At 36.4% G+C, this 16,881-nt stretch overlaps 1 protein-coding gene across 2 annotated transcripts in view; it reads right to left on the bottom strand.

Annotated features, from left to right (window-relative positions):
* The window catches only part of CDH18 (cadherin 18), a gene marked incomplete at both ends in the record, with an annotated part of 175,715 nt that overhangs the window by 5,243 nt on the left and 153,591 nt on the right, over positions 1–16,881 (bottom strand). For both annotated transcript variants that reach the window (XM_082335404.1, XM_082335403.1), the window contains one exon: positions 10,433–10,550. In XM_082335404.1, the coding sequence (XP_082191530.1) occupies positions 10,433–10,550 (118 nt within the window). The remainder of the gene's footprint in view (positions 1–10,432; positions 10,551–16,881) is intronic.

The following is a 16,881-nucleotide window of genomic DNA, read 5'->3' on the forward strand; positions in this document are numbered from 1 at the left end:
CTAGACTAGGGAGTAAAGTGCGCTGTGTTATAAATGAGTAAATTGAATGAAAGAATTCAAACTTGATACCACTGAAATTCAGATTGCATTTATTGTATAAAGAAAACTCTCCCCTAAAGCAGAGTAAGCAGTGGCCTTAAGGCCATAATTACAGATTGTGCTCACCCATGAAGGTCTTGGTAGGCTCTGCCAGTCTAATTTTTTTTTTCTACGATATATGGAAAAGTTCCAAGTCTAATTTTACAAATTTGGACCAGCTTGTTCTTCGACACATCTATGGTCTTCTACTTTTAATTAAATGCAGTACATGAACAATCTCAGTGATCTATTTTAAAATACTCCTATAATGAGCAAATAATCTTACGGAACATAGATTACAAAGAGGAAGATTGCCTGCATGACTTTTTAATTTTTCTAAACATATTGGTATAATCAGGGGGTAAAGTAAGCAGCTGTTTTACTTTTCTGCTACATAATGTTGCATAAAAAAATTTTGCTTGCTTTTTTTTCAATAATATCTCGCCCGTTTGCCATTCCCTCCATTTTTTTTACGCTAGACTGTCAGTCCCAACTTCCCTCATAGTGCTGGAGGACACGGATAAAATCTTCAGTGGTTCAAAGAGGGAAACCACCATAGAATACAAAATGACCTTCAGCTGGTCTGCATGTCAGCTGCCAAAGCAGTGGCAGATTGAGCTCTAGATACAGTCCAAGAGCAGAAATAAACTCTGTGATTAGTAGGGAATTTCAAATGAATACATATTTTGCATAAAACCAAGCTAATGTTCACAGTATATGTATAAGGTGATGACCACTGCTTCTGCCTTTCTACACTCAAAAAAAAGCTTCATCATCATTTCCACCATGTGCATGAAAAACTCCAGTGGCTTTCTTGTTGTTCAGAATCCAATTTATAATTGATTCCCTTCCTTGAAATGCAACTTGTTACAGATTATTAGCACAGCTCCTTTCTAACAATTCCTCTTTTTATCTCCTGCAGTTGCAGGTTGTTAAACAAAACAAGGCTGGGGAGTGAGTATGATCCCTGGAACACCAACTGTTCATACTGCTAAATTTTAGCACTCTCCCTGGTATTTCATTGGTCTGGGCCAACTAGGACTCTCTCCCATAACACCCAGCCACAGAGTTAACAACATACACCCAGGACCCTTCCCAGCAGGCAGTACAGACAAGAGTGCACCAGGTTTGTCTCCTCCCACTTTACACAGTGCTTCAACATTATTCCAACAGCCTGCGGTCCCTTAAGCATCCCTAAACAGCCTTGTGCTACACACTCTACAGCACATAACTTCCTTTCGTGACACAACACTGCTCTGCTGGGCTGCAATACAACTTTCACATTATTTCATAAACTCAGAAGAGAAAAAAAAAAACATAATGATGAAGTCTGAGCTCCATTGGGTACTACACGGGATCCAGGAGAGGTGCAAAGCTAAGGGGTATGTAATGTACACAGTCAGCCTGTGTTATTAAGCTTCATTGCAAGAGAACAGTCACAGTCCTGTTTTCCTTTGTGGGTCGTTGTTCTTTTTTTGTTCTTTTCTTTTGTTTTCACCCCTCAGCACCACTATTGCCACAATAAACTAAAGTCTGAGTGGTCACCTGGAAATCCCACTGAAGTCATTAAAGAAGTGTAACACTCCCATATGTACTTTTTAGCATATGTACTTAACAACAGAAAAAGAAAGCAGTTTCAAAGAAGTGACAGTTCTAAGGAGATTTATATTTCAAGTTGCAACAAATGAGAAGATGACAATCACACAACAAAGTTATCCAGAAATAATACCTTAAAAACCTAAGGATATGTTCAAGGACTCAGCTTGAAATGTAATTCCCTATTGGTACTAGGTGACACCATATCCATGAGCTAAGCATTAATATTAATGTCTGTCATGTCTCTCATCCCAAAAGAAAAAATTCTCAGATCTTATACCCCTAAATCCAAAAGGTGACAGCAAGTGTCATTATCAATAATAAGAACAGCCTTTCATTTCTGCTTAATACTCTACTTTGTTTCTGTTATGGTGTCTACAAGCCCCAAACACTGCAGGTCAGCTACCTTGTCCATATAAGTAAGAAAATCCTACAAAATTTTCTCAATGTGAATCTTCCTGGGCTGACACCCAAAGAAGGCCCAGTATTCAAATCTGAGCAGGAAAGCATAACGGCCTCTTTCCATCCTCTGGCATAAATGTAAAAAAGAGTGAATTGTCCAGTACCGCTATACAGCTACAGAAGCAGTGATGAAAATGCAGGCTGGAAAGAAAAGCATCAGAGACCAAATATAATGAAGAAAAACTGAGGATTCCTGAGCAGGAATCTAGCAGTAAGGAAAGGATTTAAGCACAGAGACTACGGGCAAAGATGTAAAGGAAAGAGCATTGAGATGTGAGCATGTATGCTATAAGGATAACTGTGGACGCATGGGGAAAAATTGTAAGGACAATAAATAAAAACTCTAAGAAAAATAAAAGGAAAATACCAAAATGACAAAATGGACAAACTGGACAATTCAAATATTACAGTGAAAAAATTTGAAAAGAGCTATAAATAAACCACGCTTGGCTGGGGTGGAAGGTCTTGCAAAACAAGGAACTGACATTTTTGTACTGCACAAGATAAATACAAATTGAAAAAAAAGACATTTTTTCTTTTCATGTTGTATTTGTTCTTTCAACATTAAATTCATTTTTTTTGTATTGTTAACATCATAGAATTAAATATTAGTATATTTTAGGCAAAGAAGGAGCCAGAATCAAATTTTTAATTTAAAAAATTTGCCATGGTGAATTTATGTTATTTGTATTCTTTTGAGTAATAACTAGATTTTTGTAGAAACAGATGTTACATGACATATACCCAGGAGATTCTGTAACAACATACACAATTCTAAGCATTCTCAAAGAAACAATGTAAAGCTTTTCCTTCAAGGCAATTTCACAAATTTGAATACAAATAAAAAGTATGATCGTAATCTTTTGGTCACTGGCATGGAAATTTTCTGCTCCCAATATCATAAGAGGTGATAATTCTCACTATTACTCTCAGTACTACAAAGAGTTACAGATAGTAACTCTTAGTGCATGACTGTATGTACACATAAATAAAATACTGGAAAATAACTCAGCTGTCATATACTATTCTTTCCCATTAAATCTTTTAGAATATTTTACAAATTGGATCTCTAACATTTTTGCAGAGATGGAAACTGCATCTATGAAATGATTTTCCGAAGGTCACTGAGAATCAATAGTAAAAACCGATCAAAGCTAATGACATTGGCATAATACTCATGTTCTAGTCAGAGCTCTATTCTTGAGGACAATCGTAGGTAAAGGTATGCCAGCAAAATGAATAGATAATAAAAGCTTAGCCAAACTGCAGTACCAACTGCATCCTGACAGCTATTCTGATGTTCTAAGCTTCCATGTTGCAATTGTTTACATTCCTTATCAAAAACTATTGGAGGACCCATTGAGAGGGGAACCAGAAAGACAGCTACTTTTAAGAGAAGGATCTTAACATGAAACAAAAAAAGCCGACAAACTGTAAAAGCTAAAGGCAGCCGAGTATGAAGACAGATGCTGATGACTTAGGAAAAGGTTTGCTGAGGGGAAAAAAAAAAAGTTATATCAACAAAGTTAATTTGAAAGGGAGGAGGGAGGATCATGGATTGAGAAATTCCTTTGATACCTGAAAACAGATACAGCAGACAGACAGGGAAGACAAGTGTGCAGGATAGCAGCAATAGCACTGGAATGATAAGAACTACAGATCTGATTCTTTTAGGCTTGGAAGGAAAGACTTCTTTATCTCAACAGATTTAAATCGTGAACTTCACCCCTGAGAACCAGGACTCTCTGGAGATGAAAGGTCTGGCTGCTGAGGGAAATTAACAACTCCAATGTAGCGAAAAGAAGATTTATCTGATTCCTTGTGGTGCACATTGCCCCATTTCATCATTTAACTTTCTTGCATTTGGGCTATGCTTTGCAAACATGGCAATTAGAACTTAAGATTCATCTCAAGTGCGTTTGAGATTACACATGGGAAACTCTGCATGGCTCCAATGCAGCAGCTCTTCACACTCTGAAGATGTGGTAGTTTATTAAGCCAGACTGCACAGTGTAGACAAGGTTGTTATCATATTCCTCTTTCCATCATCTCTGCCTTTTTACATTGAGCTTCTGAACTAACAAAAAAAAGGAGGGCATAGGAGAATCAAGGAAGCTGAGATACAGTAACACCATGGAAGGTGACTACTGGAGCACTTTGGAGGATACTCACTTATTACTCACAATTTGATAATTCTTTTGACACATTACACATTACAGGCAGGCACAAGAGAATTAGAAGTAAAAAACTAGAGTAAAAACCTGTTTATAGCTTAAGGCGTGTTTTAATTTTCAGCTCTGCTTGTATCAGCAGTTCAACTTCTATAAATTTTCTGAGCAGTCATAACTAATTAAAACTAAACCAAAATATATTGGAATGATTTGCATTTGTTATATTTCTAAAGTTAGAGCAGTTAATTTGTTTATGTGGGACTATATTGATAGGCATTTCTGTTTCATTTCTTTACTGATAACTCTTGTAAATATTTTCTTCTTTTGTGCTGGTTTCAAAGCTATTGCCAATGGGCTTCCTTTCTAGTTCACTGGGTAGCAAAAATGAAAGGCAACATAGCAGAGTTTTTGGGCCTGAAACATAGTTATTTGCTTCTGGGTTGGTTTCTGAAACACCAGCAGGTAGCAGGAATGAACACAAATGTATAAAGAATCTACAGACCATGCACTAACTTACCTACCTCATCAATCTTAGATCCAATTTTTTTAAATCAAAAAAAGATCAAAGAAGTTCACAGGCCTGTGGAAAAAAAAAAGCCTCCCTCTGTGGTAGCCAGTCTTGGTTTTGTACTCATGGTAGAATTCCTTTTTTACTTTCATATGTTGATTCTGTTGATACCTGCTCAGACATTCAACTTGTTTACAGTAACAGCACTTCTATGGACTGTGCTTACAGCGACCATGTGTAATGTTAACTTTGCACTTTCTCAGATATCATTTCTCTGAAGTTACAACTTGTCTCCTTTACAAGATGGTATTTCACTGAAGGGCAGTAGTAACTTGCAATACTACAGAACCAGAGCGAGCATGCCATTTTGATGCAAATGAAGGAAGGAACTATGTAGCTGTTTCCTGCTTATGCTGGGTTGCAAAGTGAGGGTTTCCACCTGACCTCTTTTAACGCCACTTCAGACAATCTAGAGCAACTAAGACATCGTCTGGTATCTGGCATGCTTATTTGCAACTTTAAAGCCCTGAAGCCAGTTCACTGGCCTGCCACAGACTTTGTGTGCAACATGGCTGGAGATAAGAATTTTGCACATAACAGGGAAGGGAGATAAACAGAAACTTCTGCAAGGGAATTCACACCGGGATGGGATGAATTACTCCCTGGAGGTTGCTCTCTTCCTAAATAACAGCAATGCCAAGTAAAACTGATCTTGTTTTGCCTTATTTCTGATCTGTAACACAGGAAAAATGTTAATTTGCATCACCAGCATGGGTGGATGAACACATTACAAATTTCATCTTATAAAGACGCCGTTGAACTCAGTGTGCTCCAGATTTTATAGAAAAGCAGGACGCTACTTCTGTGGGTATTAAAGTATCTTGTGGCATAACATTAAGAAAAAGGAATTTCCAAAGGGATAATATCAGAAAAATGGCCTACCTTTGTTCCAACTCCAGAATATTCTCCATCACTGGGCAATTTTCAAAAGGCCAGATCTTTGAGAAAAGTGGGCAGAGGGGAAAAATAAAACTGCAAATATTTTTGTGAAATGAAACCTTTGTCCTGAAGAAATAAAAGGAGAAGAGAACAAATGCTAAGCATTCTCTAGGGAGTTGTTCTTCCTTGAAAGTAAGGTAAACTTTGTTTACTTTCAGAAGTTGGCAGTCTCAAATTTATTAAGGTAAGAGAATGTACAAATCTTATTGGCGGTGCTGGGTGAATGTGCACAGTTTCTGTACAAATCCTTATCATCCAGGAAATTTACAATACCCATTGGAGCATCCACGGTAGACTGTATATCTTTTGAAAAAAAAAAGTACCACTGGCAAAACAGTGCTTTACAGTGCATAAAATTCATAAATGTTCTCTTGCACCTAACTGAACTGTCCTCTGGGGATTCAGTCTTTTACCAGCTTCCTGAAAAGTGTGGTGTAACTTCTGAAAGAGGTCTCTAATAGGTAAAAAAATAGGCAGAAAGAGAGGATGAATTTTTTAAACTCAGACAGAGAGAGAGAGAGACTATGCAAGTGTGTCTCTATATACTAATGCAAGTGTGTGTCTATATACTAATGGTTAGGGTTATAATAACAATGACATATGCTCACATGCAGTTTCCATCAAACTAAGAAATTTTGATTAACATATCAACCATTCTTTAAGGATCTGGAAAAATATTATGATTCTTTCAGGAAGAAAAGTATGGTTTTAAAATTCCATACTTAGAAACAGCTCTATTCTGAAGAGGCTTTTTCATCTTTCCTCTGATTCCCCAAAAGAAGGTGCTTTTAGTCTCATATTGCCCTTGCAAATTTTAAATGGGATATCCAAAAGCAGGTATTTCTAATTAGGCAAAAAGTGTAAATGTAAGACGTTGCACACAAGTGAAAAAAGCATTTCAAAATTCTCTATGATAACATCCTAAAAAACAAAGTGAGAAGAACACAAACAATGAACTGAGTTATGTAGCATCTGAACTGCAACATAAAAGCACCTCCAGATTAAAAAAGTACTTGGCTGCTCAGGTTTTAATAGAAATTGCAACATTTTTCTGGGCAGAATAAACTGTAAACAATCCTGTTTTCATTAAAAACTCTTCGTAAGTACAATTCCCAAACAAACAAAAAGGCATCTTCCCCAGGTTTGCTTTCTAAAATTGCAGGAAATGATTACAACTTAATGTGTTTTCTTTGTATAGCAAAGAAATTCTATCGCAGCTCTTGTTCTGTCTTGCTTACATGTGTACAGATACTGCATCATTTTGTTGGCTGTCCTCTTGTTCATACTCTTAAACCTTTATTCTCTCTGAATAGGACTTTGTGAGTAAATAAAAAAACCTTAAATAGCAGCAAAGAATCTACTGTAGCTTAAGAATCTAGTCAGTAGGGGAAAAGGTATCATATTCTGTCTTTTCTGTTTTTTTCTTTAAAATGAAAATTGTAAACACCAACAGAATCCAGGTGATCCAAGTAACTCTTAGGTTCTGCTGGACTGTATATTTGGCATAGCCCTGTGGCTGTCTCCTGACCTACATGTCCCTGAGGGTTTTAAGCTCTGCATTATGAGGGTGCATATTCAAAGGCTGGAGCTTTAACGTGGGTTGTTACTGAGTAAAGGAACACGTTCAGGCCCAGAGATATTTTATCAAGAGATAAAAGTTTAACTGGTCATATGATCAATTATCTGGACTGACATGTTAATATCTATTTCCTCTGCTGAAGCCATGGAATGTTATTGACCTGAATCATACACATGCTGGGACTGTACATTGCTGCAGCCTGTACAGGTAGGTAGGGACAAACTGAAATCTTATGCTTGTGCAAGTCCTCTAGATTTCAGCCAAAGTGCATAGATATAAGCGTTAATATTTAAAGATCCAATTCAGTGTAGTAGTCTTTTGATCTTGTAGCTCTACTGATGATAATGAAGTAGGGGAACATTCATTCAATACTGTATAGGGGCTCAAAGAGCAGAACTCTGTTGTTCAGGGTTATGAAAACAAGGGAAGAAAACGTCTACTGAGATTTTTGTGAAATGAAACCTTTGTCCTGAAGAAATAAAAGGAGAGGATGACTGGATCCAAAGATGACTGCAAGAGAAATATAGCTTTGCAGTGACAGATACAGCTACCGCTGACTACCACTTCCAATGTGACATCGAGTTTTTGGTTTTTATCATTCTTGAAATCAATTCAATATCATTACTGAAAACTCTCTTAAGGCAATTGATGTAGTTTTTTTGTTTAAAAAACATAACAGAACAAACAAACAAGACCCTCCAAGAATGCCAGCCTTTCTAGAATTATTAAATCCAGAGGTAAAAATGGCAGCCATCATATGTTAAGTGCATTCTGATTCTTTTTAACAGCTGATGCTCAAAACCGTGAGTTTTCAAAAGTGAAAACTTGTCACAGACAAAAGAAAAGCCTTTTCTGCCCACCATCTCTCAGCTGTTTCGTAGAATAGAAAGCAACAGAAATTAAATTTCTGAATAGGAATAGGTGATAAATATGAAAGTTGTGAATGCTAGGTAACTCGGTATTGTGAATGCACTTTATATGTGTTTCACTGATATTTTACATACAGATTATATCACAAAGAAAAGGTCCCAATAAAGGGAGTGTTTAAACAGTACAATTAAAGGGTCATGTGCTGAGCAAAATAGTGATAGTGCTTTTGTTTTTAAGATAAATTTCTTGTTATGATTTGAGTTAAACTGTCATTGTGTTAATTATATGGGCAAATTGGAAATTGCATTCCTGGAGTCTCTGTATGTGTAGAAGTTTTATGTGAGGTGCTACAGGAAGTGCATACTTACTTTTTGTATCTCCTTAGGTGAAATACAAACATAATGCACAACAGGTAAAGACCTTAAAGAACACCTTTTCCAGTTCCTTCCCCTACTTCCCCTTGCCAAATCCAACGTTAGGATAGTCCAAACACTGCTTCTGCTGTTGGTGGTAAAGTCGTTGCTCACTGTTCTTGGGGAGGTAACAAGAAAGCAGCAAATACTTACTGCTGCACACTTATATCCAAAGCATGACACTGCTGAATTAGAGATTTATGAAAAGTTCTCAACCTTTTATAAATCTGTATAGGTAAATAACTTATGTTGACATGCAGTCCTTAAAGTATAACACAGCATTTTCCACTGGTAATAAGCATATATCATACAGATCCCAATTAAAATATGTTCAAAGCCCTAAAATATCTACTTCGTCATGAACCACAATTTTAATAGAGTTATTCAAAAGCACGTCTTGATGAAAGTATCTTGTAGTGAAATGAACATGGCCATGGTGTCCCACATCAGAACACAGTCCAATACTCAATGAGTTTATTTGAATCTTAGACTCAAATACAAAAACACACAACAGTACACTTAAAAACCCTCTGGCTTTTGCTATAATGCTCCATCACAATCTGAGTGGAATTGATACATTAATCTGGGAAAGGGCTGGAGTCATCACCTAAGGAATATTTTTAATATATGAATTAGTCCTTCAAATATTATTATTTTTTTTATATTGATAGATATTGGATTGATTTCTTTTGGAAGCAGAATATGAGGGCCATGAATCTAGTCCGAACAAATAGCATGACTTGGTTTTTTTTTCTGCTGTAAATATAGTTAAACATTGGAACAGATTATTTAGGAAGATTCTGCAGTTCCCTTCCCCGAAAGGTTTTACAAACAGATAAAAAATATCTGTAAAGAATAGTTTAAACATCACTGTATGTGCCAATGATGGAGTTAATGCTTCTCAGACATTACAGATGAGTAGTGATCAGTAAGATTTCAGAAGGTAGTCTATAGCACTACTGCAAAAATATAACTGTAAAACAAAGCCAACCCCCGCCACACTTCCACACATTCCACACAAACAAAACTACACAATTGACACATACACAAAAGCTCAAGAGGAAAGCTACAGACAAGCATTTAAAGTTTACTAGCATTTTCATCGGGTTGCAAAATGGAAACCATAAGGCAATACTCAACAAAAGAGTAAGGCTGATTTTGGGTTGTTTTGAAAGGCTGGATGGTTTTTTGATTCAAGAAATGTTCAGAAACCCTTGGCTGGGTGACTTTGAAGGCCCTTTTCCTTCAGGGCCTATCTGCTATGAATTTTTGATTATACTTTTTAAGCACACTTTGCTAGGAACAGCATGAAGTGATAGGCTCTCATCCAGGAAGCACTGAAGGACCGGCTCTTGGTATCATATCCGTAAAAATAAGCATGAATTCAACATTTATGCCCCTTAAATTCTTATTTTTCTCCTTTAAGCAATAACTGGCAATAACCTTGACGGTACCCACTCAGTGTTATTCACCTAGAAATGGACCAAATTGCCAACATCTTTTTTTAAAAACATTCCTGAATGTATGAAGTATAAATGCTAAAATAAAATGGAATATAAAAATAAAATGCAATATCTGATTATTCATAGTTTGCAATATGTTGTATACACCATGTCCTTGATATCAGCCAGTTCAGTGATGACAGATTACAGTTTTCCCTTTCTGTCAAGAAACACATGGAAATTGTTCTGTTCAATGAGACATCGCACACAAAACAGAGATACATTTCTTACAGAGATTTATGTGTTTGATTTACCTTCATTGTCCCTTAGAGTAAAGTTGGGATTCAAAGAAAGCCCTTCATCAAGGGAAAAATGGAATCTTGCCCCATTTGCAGAGTAATCTTTGTCAGTTGCAGTGATAGTCTGAATTACCTGAAATAAAAATTAACAGTGAATGTGTTGAAATTTGAATTTGACCCAAATAGTACCTGACCTCAGCAAGATGCTCAAACTTTGCTTACTTTGATTTTCTACTTGACTGCTGCTAACTTCAACTGATGAAATGACTGGGCCATTAGCTTGATTTCTCTAGCATGAAATATTTTAGGAACCACACTTCAGAGCTAGATAAAAGCATCTAAAGCATCTATACTTTCTGACATTCTCATATAGTCAGGACCTGGTACACAGATTTTCACCATCTGCATTGCATCCTGGTGACTTTCGGAATTACAGTTTCATCTAAACATCTGTTTTTATGGAGCAAAAATTCAGGCTGAACTGATATGGTCTATGCAGAGCATCATCTGCTTGCCATCCCAATAATTAGATGCACTTCAATATTGGTTAGGAAAAATAATTGTTTAACCAAACCGGCAGGTATATAATACCAACTCTCTGTTTAAAATTCCTGTTAAGAATCAGTTTTAAATCACTGGAGAACAGAACAAGAACAGCAGCTACTCCTGGTTTTAGTTTGGTTTGCCCAAAAGGAACAGAATTAGATGTAGTAGCCATGTATGGGAAAGGTATTTCCGAAAGATAGGAGCTTTGACTTCGAAAGCCCTGGTGGTTTTTAAAATTTACTTTCAACTAAAACTGAGCTAAGCTTTTGGAATGTGTGACCAAGCAATATTTCTACCTCTGCTTTCATTTTCATGCTGGGCCTGGAAGCTCAAGTGCTAAAGTAGAATTTAATAAAAGTTGTTCTTGTGATATAGGCAGTGAAGCCTACACAGACTGCTGCACAGAGCTGATAGATATCCTGAGGGAAATGTAAAAGGGGGAGGGAAAGTGCTCTTTTCATGAGAATTTTTCTGTTCAGTGTTCAGCTGTGGTCTGTCTGGACTGAACCTGAAGAATAAACAGTGCGGGCTCAAGTGATTTTGTCTGTTTTGAAACTAAAAGACAGCACACAGTTCTCTACCTCCATTCACATTAGAGAAGCAAAACATATACATTTTAAAGCCAATAGAGCACAACGCTTATTCCACTGACTATACACAATATAGTACATTATATTGCCTAAACACACCTGAGACAATTAACAATACTGACAGTAATTGCTGAGAATATTTTAAAAGTTTGTCGCAATGCTTTTTTGCTGAACTGTAGCAGACTAAGATCAATCTGAAATGTCTATAATCATGCAGTTTACCAAAGTCATGGCAATATTGGTGAAAAAGTTTGGCAAAAGCTAATCGTTCTCTATTGAATTTTGCAGAGGTGGCATATCTGTTATTGAAACAACCACCATGTAAAAACAAAAATATTATTATCTTAAGACATATTTAGTTAATAAAGTTGAAATGGTATGAGGCAAAGCAAGACAAAAAAAAAAGTTGATAGAAGAATATTTTCAAGAGAATCAGTTTCTGTTATTACTCAAATACTAAAAATACTGTTAAATACCATACATAGCTGTAAAAAATTCAGAGAAGACCTTAAAAAATATAAATTTATTAAATATTGTTTATAAATCCTCAGTGCTGTTTATCAGTGAAATATAAGTCAGTTTGCCAGGCACCTTCAGGTTTTATTTGACAGCCTAGTAGATAAACTTCCGTCCTGTTGCCCTCTCTTACATAAAACGTTCAGTGACATTTTACAGAATCTTGCTTCAAGAACATGCCATTTTGCAAAAAAAAAAACCTTTGATCAAGACCTCAGTGCCACAAGTCTAGTATAAAATTTATTTGGTTTTAAGACTAATTTTAAAACTCAACAAAATACACTGTCCACATTCCATGATTTCACACATGGAAATTCAAATATCCCCTGAATTCACCAATGTATGTAAAACGTACAGCACTAGATGGTATAGAAATCATGCTTTTCCATGTGGAAAATAGATATTGTATGTGTAGCAAGACAGGTCAAAATATTTTTGACAGAACTGTTTTTAAACAGAAATTTCACACCCTGTCAGAAAAAGCTCTTGCTTTCTCAGGAAAAGATTTCTAAGACATTCATTCAGAGGTGAGGAACAAAAGTGTGTATCCTTTTGACACTCAAACGTACTGTTAAATCTTTTCTAATTAATAGGCCAATTAATTAATGGCCTATTAGCAGACATTGACATGCACCTTACCAAAGCTGATTAAAATAAAAATGTAGACACAGAACCTCAGCTGCTGTAAAGCTCAATTGACACCACTGAAGCGATGAAACTGAACGGTTATGTTATTTTCTTAAAGGCAAGAGTTGTCAAGAAAAGAAAGAATTTCAAGAATGGAGGAAAACTAATTGAAGAGGACAGAGAGCAAGTGCTAAATTCTACTCAGATCTTTTTCAGAACTGAATCAATAAACAGGTAAATATACACATGACAAACTTACAGCAGAGGCGTTCCTTGCCAGCTAACGCTGATTTCCTGTGGCTATTAGAAATAACAGCATCCAGGGTAAGGTAGCCCACGTTGGCAGCGCAACATTTATACACCCCGATTCTGAAAAAGTTCTTTGTGTGTGTGTGTGTGTGCGTGTGCACGTACACACACCTGTGAGTTAATTTACTGTGATGGATAGTGTCAGGGAAATGACATTTCACTACTGTCATAACTTTTTCTATTATTCCTCTGAAAAGCACCCAGAAAAAACACAATCTTTGGAAAGCTATAGTGAATATGACTAGCAGATCTAGTCAGATATTTTAACAGGTTCATACTCTGCCAGGACAAACACTGAACTTGGAAACATTCAGAAAACTGTCAACACTTCACTCCTTCACTTTCCAGAACAAAACATTTAAACTTTTTTTTACACCGCTATTTGCTCACATTGTCTTAAAAATAATAAAACAAATTGCATTTGAAGCAAAGGAAAATTTCATTGTAAGTTCACTTAGTGGAAGATTGCAAGATTTCATTGTCCTACATTGGCTAAATTTCACAATCATTCACAAAATCACTCTATTTCTAGAAGTTAGAGTTCTCCAAGTCTGGATACCATCTAAGATCAAATCACAGCTGCTTTATCTACTTTAATATATAATATCTACTAGGCTTCACCTGGAAGCTGTTGAAAATACTTAGTTTATCTTCTCAACAAGGTGACTGCTAACAGAGTAAAGCTGTCACTTCAGTGTGGAAATGATCATCTTCTCACAAGCATTTTCTGTTTGTGATGCCTTAGGGGGGTTCATTTAAGCACTTAAGTCCTGAAGTTTTATTGGCTTTTTTTTTTTTTTTTTAAGTGAATAAATTGAGCTGTGGAGGGAACAAGAAGCAGAAGACAGAGGCTGTGCAGTTAAATGATACTGGGATTTCTCTCCATAGAAGCCTCTTCTGAAAATAAACAAGCAAACACAAAAAGTCTCCAATGACCAATGATTGGTTAGTTTATCTTGCACATAATAAATTCAAAATAGATGCACTGAGGAAAGAAACAAGGACTCTTACAGGGCAGTGCAGGGCTGGAGCCCAGCCTCAAAGCACTAGTCAAGCAGAAGTGCCCGGCAGTACGTGACAGAATTTGCTCTTTAGTGATAAATCTTATGAATCATTCTCACAAGATGATGGATAACTCAGAGTAAATACTGCCTCTTCAGTGATTCAAAACCATCTAGCTGGGGCATGCTTTTTAGCATATGGAACACTTGTTTTGTTCTGTAATCCTTCTTTATTTGTCCCTCAACAGTTGTTGAACGCTGTCATTTTCTTTCTTAAACTAGACAGTAAGATCTTCTGAGTAAGAGCCATGTACTTTTGTGTTTTGTTTTGGTTTGTTTTTTTTGTACAGTGCAATGGTATCACAATCTTTTCTGAAGCTTTGTTGGCAGCGCAAATAAAAATTAGTGCATGTTGTGTATGTAATGGAGTCCTGTTAGTTTAAGAATACAACAGCATGCTGATTCAGCCATTCATATTAAACTACTGCTTGTAGAGTCCTTCATGGTAGCATTCACCTTGGGCGTTAAACTGCAGCGCTACAGAGGTCAGGAGTCATTCACGCTTGCAACAGTAGCTCAGAGAGAAATATAATGCTTACACAAATCAGGAGCAAATGCTGTTCTAGTAAAAAGTATTTTATTCTTTAAATACCTCTCATAAATTTCTGTTTGAAAATTAGACCAACCACACAAAGCTACTATAAGAGAGTTAAAACTTTGCGAATAAGAAACATCAGCTACTCACCACCAACACGACCCCCGGCAAACAGCGTTTCCGAGCTAACTTCACTATATGCTTTAGCTTATTATTAATTATATCAATTATTTAACAATTATTGTTAAATTACATAACTTAAAAATATCAGAATATGTTGAAAGTAATTGCAATTAATGCTTAAGAGATTTTATCTTTTTTTTTTAAATTAGTCTTTTACAAGTTCTAATTCTTTTATATTTGGCTTTATTTGAGGTTTTCAGAACATTATTTTTACTTTAATAAGCATGCTAATAAGAGATATTTAGTTGATGATAGACAGACCTACTTAGATTTTCAAAGGCTTTGAGTGAGGTGTCTTAATAAGACCACTGAAGAAAACTACGCAGTCATGAGATAAGAGGGGAAGTCCTTGCACAAGTAACTGCCCCAAAGACAGGAAACGGCATCTCTTCTATAAATGGTCTGTTCCACAGGGAAAGGCAGTCACAGAAATTTCCTGTTCCACACAGATTTATGCTGGGCCACTTGTTGGTCAGTGTAACAATAAAAGTCTTATAAAGAGTATGATTAATCAGCCCACCAAATCTACTTATGATACTGGGTTGTTCCAAGAAAGAAAAGAGGAAGGGCTGACACTAAAGACCAGTAGCCAGGCAATACAAAACCAGGTGAAATTCATTATACATAGACATAAGGTCTTAACTTCACATACATGACAATGATCTCTGAGCTGACCATTACTTCTAATGATATTGGTGTTACGGCAGGAAGTTTTTTGCATTCAATGCCTACTACTGTTTAAAAAGCAAAGACACTGTTAGAAATTGCTAGGAAGGGAACAGAAAACAAAGCAGAGATCATCACATACTATGAAGCATAAACTATGACAAGAATTATACACCACTGCATACTGCATCTTGAATCTTCATTCCCTGTCTCAAGGTGAATAGAGAGGAATTGGAGAAAGTTTAGAGGAGGACAAGATGAATGATCACAAGTCTAGAAGGGCTTTATCATGGCTTGTCCAAGTTAAGTAGGACTCTTCAGTCTGGACAAGTGACGGCTGAGGGGCAATGTGCTAGAGATTTATGAACGGCACAGAGATAATAAATAGGGATCAACTGTGTGCTCTCTCTTTCTTCCAACCCAAGAACTGTTAAATATCGATTGAAGACAGCATGGGAAGATTAAAAAAAAAAAAAAAAAAAAAAGGTGGTAGGTCTTCCTGAAACATGCGATTAAACTGTAAAATTCCTCACTGCATGAGGGAGCAGATATCAAAAGTTTGTTTGTTGTAGGAAAAGCTAAACAGATTCATATGAGATGGTTATTAAAGGACTATTATAAACACAGAAACCACACTTGGGTGAGGAAATGATCTGCAAATGATCTGAGACCAGGGAAGTACTTGGGGTAAGTATCACACATGCTTGCTGTGTTCTTATACTGCTCTTTAGGTGTTAGCTTTTGGCCACTGTTAAGAGTCAAGATAACTTTGGTCAGCCTATAGTCTGATGAAGTACAGTATTTTTATAGTCTCGAATGTCAAAACTGGAAATATGCCACTATGCATTTATGCATGCTGCTTTTAAAGATTTGATGAGAAAACTGTTATTACTAGTAATATATTCCTCAGGAAAGATATGAACTCACAATTGCAACTTACAACCTGTATGATAATGCAAAACCAGCATAGAGTGCTTGGTAAAAGCTCCATCTAAGCAAAAAACCAAAGGCACTTGGCAAAACTGTCAAACCATGGACTGCAATGAAGTGAATCGATCACAGGAGCAGCAGCTGGAATGTGATTCTGCTATTCAGTCTCAGTTCTGACCCTCCCCATGCTCACAGAAAAACCCTTTCAACCTGTTTTCCATAATGACCCTGCACAGACAAGGGCAATCAACATGCAAAAAGTGAGAATGGCAGTCATGTTAACCAGCCATTTCATTGAGCTGTATTTGAAACCTTGCTACGACGTGGCACTTAGATAAGAAATGCTAAATCTGATTCATCCATTTTGTTCAGGACAGTGACTTGTCAAATTCCATCACTTATCTGACAAGATTAAAGTTTTGCCTGTCTTTACTGAAGATAGTCTGGATATTTTTTTGCAGTAACAAGAAAAATATATTGAACAAATTCCCAAATCTTCTC

The sequence above is a fragment of the Platalea leucorodia genome (genome assembly GCF_965183815.1).
Source record: "Platalea leucorodia genome assembly, chromosome: 1".
Classification (NCBI taxonomy): domain Eukaryota; kingdom Metazoa; phylum Chordata; class Aves; order Pelecaniformes; family Threskiornithidae; genus Platalea; species Platalea leucorodia.